At 43.5% G+C, this 8500-nt stretch overlaps 1 protein-coding gene across 1 annotated transcript; it reads left to right on the top strand.

The window, feature by feature from the left end:
* Window positions 1–357: 357 nt before the first annotated feature.
* LOC140905561 (olfactory receptor 52N2) lies at window positions 358–1296 on the top strand. The gene has a single exon (XM_073329086.1). The coding sequence runs from the start codon at window positions 358–360 to the stop codon at window positions 1294–1296; it is 939 nt and encodes a 312-aa protein (XP_073185187.1).
* The last annotated feature ends 7204 nt before the right edge of the window (window positions 1297–8500 follow it).

The following is an 8500-nucleotide window of genomic DNA, read 5'->3' as shown; positions in this document are numbered from 1 at the left end:
GAAACTTGACTGGCTGATCTCATGTGATTGTATTTTCTTTATGATTTCCCAATCCCACTCCTCCTGGATTCGAGTGTTTTGCTGAGTTTCTCTCCATGCTTGCACTGAAAGCAGGGTGTCACATGGCTTGGTTTGCTCCATCTGAGGACTTCTATAGACTTGAGTATAATCCGAATAATAATTATGTCATCTATAAATTTTGGCACCTCAGTTCTCACCCCCCTTTCTTGACTATTAATAACTATAAAATATTTACCTTACTATTTCTTATAAAGTGTGTAACCCCCCTCGCTGTGCTTCTCTCTCTTCACAGGCACCTTGAACATTTCTGAGCCCAATCGACATACTGAGAAATTCATGGCAGCTTTCAACCTCACGCCCTATGACCCTTCAACATTCATCTTAATGGGCATCCCTGGCCTGGAAGCTGCCCATGTCTGGATTTCCATCCCTTTTGCAATGTTCTACGTTATTGGCCTCTTGGAAAATTTCATGCTTCTGTATGTTGTAAGCAAAGAGCTGACGCTGCAAAAGCCAATGTACCTGCTGCTCTGCATGCTGGCGCTGACAGAGATCACCACCTCTACGTCCGTTGTGCCAAAAGCACTGTGCATATTTTGGTTCAATTTGAAAACCATTACTGTGGCTGGCTGCCTCACTCAGTCGTTCTTCCTTCCCATGGTTACCGTTATGCACTCAACTATCCTCATGACAATGGCCTTTGATCGCTATGTTGCCATTTGTAACCCTCTGAGATACACCACCATCCTCACTAAAGGACGAGTAGCTAAACTAGGGCTTCTAGGTTTGATCAAATCCATTCTCTTTGTTCTGCCTCTGCCCTTGCTCCTGACCAGGCTGCAATTCTGTGAAAACCGCATTGTCCCCCACACACACTGCGAACCTATAGCTGTGGCAAAGATATCATGTGGGGACATCACAGTGAACAGCATATATGGCTTGGTGATACTGTTTCTAGTCATCGGTCTAGACCTGACGCTCATTGCCCTGTCTTATGGTCTGATCCTCAAGGCCGTCCTCACAATCTCCTCCAACAGAGCCCACCATAAAGCCCTCAACACCTGCATAGCCCATGTCTGCGTGATGCTGACATATTATACTCCCAGCCTCTTCTACCACCTAACACAACGTTTTGTAAAGGACATTGCTCCGCACGTTCACATCATCTTTGCTGACCTCTATCTTCTCATCCCTCCTATGCTCAACCCTATCATTTATGGGGTCAAAACCAAAGAGCTTCGTGAGAAATTGGGCAAATACACCTGCAGATGGTGATCGCCTGGGCCACTGATTTTAAACCCTTGTGACAAGAGGGGAAAGGCTATCTCCTCCTTAATCAAGGGTGCTCTGTCTCAGTTTGGCTGAGCTCAGCATTGTGGAAGTTCAGTCTGAGAAGTTCCTCACACCAAACATCTTATCACTCCATCACCAAGCACAGCTCTCTCCATTGCTGAGTTCCCTCTCTCGGACCAACGGTTGACCTCTTTTTTTGTCACCACCAGCACGCAACCCCCACACAGCCTGTCCCTCGGCCTTTCCGTGGCTCTGACACTACCAGGTAGCTTTCCCTTAGTCCCTGTGTGAACAAGGATCTTTATCAGTTTGATGAACAGAAGCTGCAATTTGAAGAGAAAAGTAAGAAACTAAAATGCTCAACTTCTTTATCAATTTTACCATAATCCGGTGACTGAAACATACCTGATTTTCTTTACTTCTAATCTTTCAGGAAACCTGGGGGATAAACCACAGACAGACTGTAACAAACTAATTCAATGCAAAATGTGGACATTGACTACCGTCACTGAATGGAATTAGAAGTAAACAATATAATTATGCAATTGCTGTTTTTTCATTACAAATTATTTGGGCTACTTCTGGGCTCTGTTTAATGCTACCATTTGCCATGTTTGGTTTGAATCACCTGCCGTCCATCAGTCGGCATGCAAGCACCAGTACTGGAGTTCTGATTTTGACTGAATTGTCGTCTCATAGGTGTGTTGCTAATGTGGACAAAATCCTGCTCAGGCTTGTAGCTTTTTTGTTTTTAATCAAATCTGTAGTAGGTATGTAACAAAACTTTCATTTATTATTTTATGTACAGAGAAATGTGTTAATATAAATAAGTTTGTTTCAAGAAATAGATTGGGTTACTTTCAGGTGAGTTTTTAAGTGACTTTGATCTACTAATGCAGTGGAAATCTGGCAATGCCAGCCAGATGCAGAAGTGCCAGAGAAGCAGGCCCTAAGGCAGAGCTCATGGGCTATAGCTGGAGCTGACTAGAACTGGAAGATGGGGCAGCACAGACCAGATGTGCTAAAAGGAGCCAGAGCAGAGCTAGAGTGGGGAACTCCGGGGCCAGAGCCAGTATAGTGGATGCCAACTATGGCACAAGTAACACTGCACCCGAGAAAAATATGTAGCTGGGGAGAATAAGGTGGGGCAATGGAATGAGACCCCAGGACAGGGAAACGTGGCCTGACAGGAGGGTCTTGAAGGTCAGACACGGGGGGCGGTGACATGAACCCAAAGTGAGGGTGGATGCTTGGAAGAAGGGCCCTGCCACCTAATATCTTTGGGCTCTGATGCCTTTCTCTAGAGCTTGGGGGTGCCAATTGCAGTATCTTGTGGATATCTTCATGATACAAACTCCCTCCCCTAGCCATTTTTAAAAGTGGAATAGCTCACGAGGTCACTTTATCAAAGATCTTCACTGAGCTACCATGGTAACACCCTGATAGGATACACAGAGGCACAGCTATTGTCTCAGGCTCCCTGCAAACAACTGAATGCAAAAAGCATAATGATATAAATGGGGTATGTGAGTTGGGTGCTCGGCAGTCTAGGTACAATGCTATACCTGTACTATTTGGCTCAGGATGAGGCAAGTTCCTTTGCAAATAGAAGCACTAAAGACTTCAGAGGTTTTTCTTTTTTTAAATTGGAACTGGGATTGTGGCACATGTGATAGGAAGAGGGCCTGAAACATAAGCCCTTGTAGCAGAGGCCTGGTGTGAGGCCTGCACCTATAAGACAAAGTTAAGTGTGAGCAAGAGGATCACTCACAGAATCTGGCAAGAACAGGGCTGATATTGCAGAAAGACATGCTCCGAAGTAGTTACGTATAAGAATACAGACACAAACACATTCCAGAAATCTGGTACTAGAAAACCTCTTCACAAAACACATTCCTCAATGAGAACAAGAACACTCTGTTCCATCTTGAGAATAGTGGATAGAGATGTTTTGATCAAACCAACATGTGAAAGGTAATGTGCGGTCCCTGGGTATGTCAGAGGATGACATCCTGGTACTTCAGAAGCAATATGTAACTTGTTTGTACTGGGGTATAAAAAGTATCTCAGAGGACGTGTCTTTGTCTTGCCTAAGAGATGGTGGAGAGTCCTGACACTAACTGAGCCAGTCCATTGCAATGGGCATACGTGTATTAGTGTACCTGTACTGGTTGAGCCAGAATATTTAGGACCGCGCTTCGTTGACAATAAATCTGAGCCAATTCCTTCTCTGCGAGCCAAGTCTGTAGATTTATCGGGAAGATCGGTCTGAGCTGGCTGTATGGCCTATCTGGCCAAAGTCAGTACAGCACAAAGAAAGAACATACACATGCAGCCAAACATCTGTCAAGAGCACACAACGTGTGCCTTCTAGACAATCGGTCCAGCTCACTGAAGCACATCGAATGAGCCCAACTGGAGTTTTGGTCTTCAGAACTTGGAATCAGTGTCCAACATGGCTCTTAACGTCATTAAAGCATCAGAACCTCGAAAAGGTGTCAAGTCGCTCCACAATTCCCACCTTTGTTCCTGTGTGTCTTGTCCCGAGCACTGGGAACCTCACAACATACCCCAGCCAAACGCACAATCCCCCCACAAAAGAGCCACACACATGCTGAGTGGGCAGAGGAAATTGTGCCAACAGGGACAGTTGCAGGCCAGAATTGGTGGAAGCCTCATTTCCACCTTATACCTAAAACCTTGCTAGCAACAAAAATTTCATCCATACAGTGGATGGGTCTGGAGTGGGTGCATGAAGGAGGCAGCCAGGCCTGTCACTGATGACCAGCGCTGGCAATTCACCTTGTGCAGTTTAGGCAGAGCTACCAAGGAGGGTGACCAAATTCCTTGCTCCATATTTTACTCCTCACAAGCAAGGAAACACCCCTTAAAGCACCAAAGAGAACTGAATAAGTATCACAGGGTCTCAGATTCTCAGCAGAGACTTTAGGGCTCTGAGTTACATCCCGCATTGTTAGATGTCTTTTCAGGATTTTTCTGAAAGCGATTCACAGAGTGAAACCTTGGAGCTATTGCATGTAAAACCCTGACAAAGAAATGTTAATAGATTCCCATTCAGTTTCAAGGATAGACTACCTCTAGACAGTAGAATAGTACCCTTGGGATCAGAGTGTCAGCTAGCTGTTATTAAGTGGTGTCATAAATATAAAGGGGAGGGTAACCACCTTTCTGTATACAGTGCTATAAAATCCCTCCTGACCGGAGGCAAAGTCCTTTTCCCTGTAAAGGGTTAAGAAGCTAAGGTAACCTGGCTGGCACCTGACCCCAAATGACCAATGAGGGGACAAGACACTTTCAGATCTGGAGGTGGGGAAAAGGCTTTTGTCTGTCTGTCTGTGTGATACCTTTGCTGGGATCAGATCAAGGATGCAAGCCCTCCAACTCCTGTAAAGTTAGGAAGTAATCTAGCTAGACAGTGCTTTAGGTTTTCTTTATTTTGGCTTGTAAATTCGCTGTGCTGGAGGAAATGTGTATTCCGGTTTTAGTGTCTTTTTGTAACTTAAGGTTTTGCCTAGAGGGATTCTCTATGTTTTGAATCTGACTGCGTGTAAGATTATTATGGGATACCGGGAGGAAGCACGAGCAGGAGAATGCAGAAGAGGAGGGCTCCTGCCTCATAGTAAGAAAGCAGGACAAACAGCAAGTTATCTCAAGTTCCTATACACAAATGCAAGAAGCCTGGGAAACAAGCATGGAGAACGGGAAAGGACAGGCAGGGCAGAAAAGGTGGGGGAGTTGCATTGTATGTAAGAGAGCAATATGACTGCTCAGAGCTTTGGTATGAAACTGCAGAAAAACCTGAGAGTCTCTGGATTAAGTTTAGAAGCATGAGCAACAAGGGTGATGTCCTGGTGGCAGTCTGCTATAGACCACGGACCAGGGGGATGAGGTGGATGAGGCTTTCTTCCGGCAACTCACAGAAGTTACTAGATCGCAAGCCCTGGTTCTCATGGGAGACTTCAATCACCCTGATATCTGCTGGAAGAGCAATACAGAGGTGCACAGACAATCCAGGAAGTTTTTGGAAAGGGTAGGGGACAATTTCCTGGTGCAAGTGCTGGAGAAACCAACTAGGGGCAGAGCTGTTCTTCAACTGCTGCTCACAAACTGGGAAGAATTAGTAGGGGAAGCAAAAGTGGATGGGAACCTGGGAGGCAGTGACCATGAGATTGTTGAGTTTCATAGATTCATAGATATTTAGGTCAGAAGGGACCATTATGATCATCTAGTCTGACCTCCTGCACAATGCAGGCCACAGAATTTCACCCACCACTCCTAAAAAAGACCTCACACCTATATCTGTGCTATTGAAGTCCTCAAATTGTAGTTTGAAGACCTCAAGGAGCAGAGAATCCTCCAGCAAGTGACCCATGCTACAGAGGAAGGCGAAAAACCTCCAGGGCCTTCCAATCTGCCCTGGAGGAAAATTCCTTCCCGACCCCAAATATGGGTATCAGCTAAACCCTGAGCATATGGGCAAGATTCATCAGCCAGATACTACAGAAAATTCTTTCCCGGGTAACTTGGATCTTACCCCATCTAAAAACCCATCACAGGCCATTGGGCCTATTTACCATGAATATTTAATTACCAAAACCATGTTATCCCATCATACCATCTCCTCCATAAACTTATCGAGTTTAATCTTAAAGCAAGATAGATCTTTTGCCCCCACTACTTCCCTCGGAAGGCTATTCCAAAACTTCACTCCTCTGATGGTTAGAAACCTTCGTCTAATTTCTAATCTAAATTTCCTAGTGGCCAGTTTATATCCATTTGTTCTTGTGTCCACATTGGTATGGAGTTTAAATAATTCCTCTCCCTCTCTGGTATTTATCCCTCTGATATATTTATAGAGAGCAATCATATCTCCCCTCAACCTTCTTTTAGTTAGGCTAAACAAGCCAAGCTCCCTGAGTCTCCTTTCATAAGACAAGATCATCGGATCATCCTAGTAGCCCTTGAACCTCGGATCATCCTAGTAGCCCTTCTCTGTACCTGTTCCAGTTTGAATTCATCCTTCTTAAACATGGGAGACCAGAACTGCACACAGTATTCCAGGTGAGGTCTCACCAGTGCCTTATATAACGGTACTAAAACCTCCTTATCCCTACTGGAAATACCTCTCCTGATGCATCCCAAGACCACATTAGCTTTTTTCACAGCCATATCACATTGGCAGCTCATAGTCAACCTATGATCAACCAATACTCCAAGGTCCTTTTCCTCCTCCGTTACTTCTAGTTGATGCGTCCCTAGCTTATAACTAAAATTCTTGTTATTAATCCCTAAATGCATGACCTTACACTTCTCACTATTAAATTTCATCCTATTCCTATTACTCCAGTTTACAAGGTCATCCAGATCCTCCTGTAGGGTATCCCTGTCCTTCTCTAAATTAGCAATACCTCCCAGCTTTGTATCATCTGCAAACTTTATTAGCACACTCCCACTTTTTGTGCCCAGGTCAGTAATAAAAAGATTAAATAAGATTGGTCCCAAAACTGATCCTTGAGGAACTCCACTGGTAACCTCCCTCCAACTTGACAGTTCACCTTTCAGTAGGACCCGTTGTAGTCTCCCCTTTAACCAATTCCCTATCCACCTTTCAATTTTCCTATTGATGCCCATCTTATCCAATTTAACTAATAATTCCCCATGTGGCACAGTTTCAAACGCCTTACTAAAATCTAAATAAATTAGATCCACTGCGTTTCCTTTATCTAAAAAATCTGTTACTCTCTCAAAGAAGGAAATCAGGTTGGTTTGGCACGATCTACCTTTTGTAAAACCATGTTGTATTTTGTCCCATTTACCATTGACTTCAATGTCCTTAACTACCTTCTCCTTCAAAATTTTTTCCAAGACCTTGCATACTACAGATGTCAAACTAACAGGCCTATAATTACTTGGATCACTTTTTTTCCCTTTCTTAAAAATAGGAACTATGTTAGCAATTCTCCAATCATACGGTACAACCCCTGAGTTTACAGATTCATTAAAAATTCTTGCTAATGGGCTTGCAATTTCTTGTGCCAATTCTTTTAATATTCTTGGATGAAGATTATCTGGGCCCCCCGATTTAGTCCCATTAAGCTGTTTGAGTTTCGCTTCTACCTCAGATATGGTGATGTCTACCTCCATATCCTCATTCCCATTTATCATGCTACCATTATCCCTAAGATCCTCTTTAGTCTTATTAAAGACTGAGGCAAAGTATTTGTTTAGATATTGGGCCATGCCTAGATTATCCTTGACCTCCACTCCATCCTCAGTTTTTAGCGGTCCCACTTCTTCTTTCTTTGTTTTCTTCCTATTTATATGACTATAGAACCTTTTACTATTGGTTTTAATTCCCTTTGCAAGGTCCAACTCTACTTGACTTTTAGCCTGTCTCACTTTATCCCTACATATTCTGACCTCAATAAGGTAGCTTTCCTTACTGATCCCTCCCTTCTTCCACTCCCTATATGCTTTCTGCTTTTTCTTAATTACCTCTCTAAGATGCTTGCTCATCCAGCTTGGTCTACAACTCCTGCCTATGAATTTTTTCCCCTTTCTTGGGATGCAGGCTTCCGATAGCTTCTGCAGCTTTAATTTAAAATAATCCCAGGCCTCCTCTACCTTTAAACCCATAAATTCTTCAGTCCAATCCACTTCCCTAACTAATTTCCTTAATTTTTGAAAGTCAGCCCTTTTGAAATCAAAAACCCTAGTTGCAGATTTATTTTTGTTAATCCTTCCATTCAGTTTGAACTGAATTAGCTCATGATCACTTGAGCCAAGATTATCCCCTACAACCATTTCCTCTATGAGATCCTCATTACTCGCCAAGACCAGATCTAAAATGGCATCCCCTCTAGTCGGTTCAGCAACTACTTGTTGAAGGAATCCATCAGCTATCGCATCTAGGAAAATCTGAGCCCTATTATTATTACTAGCACTCATCCTCCAGTCTATATCTGGGAAGTTAAAGTCTCCCATGATCACACAGTTTCCATTAGTATTTACTTTATTAAAAACATTAAAAAGGGCTCTATCCATATCCAAATTAGATCCCGGCGGTCTATAGCACACCCCAAGCACTATCCCAGGGGAGGCTCTAATAGTTTTCTTCCCCAATTTAATTATTGCCCAGACAGACTCAGTCATATCCATTTCATCG

Source organism: Lepidochelys kempii, chromosome 1 (assembly GCF_965140285.1).
Source record: "Lepidochelys kempii isolate rLepKem1 chromosome 1, rLepKem1.hap1, whole genome shotgun sequence".
NCBI classification, from domain to species: Eukaryota; Metazoa; Chordata; order Testudines; family Cheloniidae; genus Lepidochelys; species Lepidochelys kempii.
This window is presented reverse-complemented; position numbering and strand designations above follow the sequence as displayed.

Coding starts and splice junctions, on each gene's coding strand:
- LOC140905561 (XM_073329086.1), top strand. CDS start 358: ATGGCAGCTTTCAACCTCACGCCCTATGACCCTTCAACATTCATCTTA.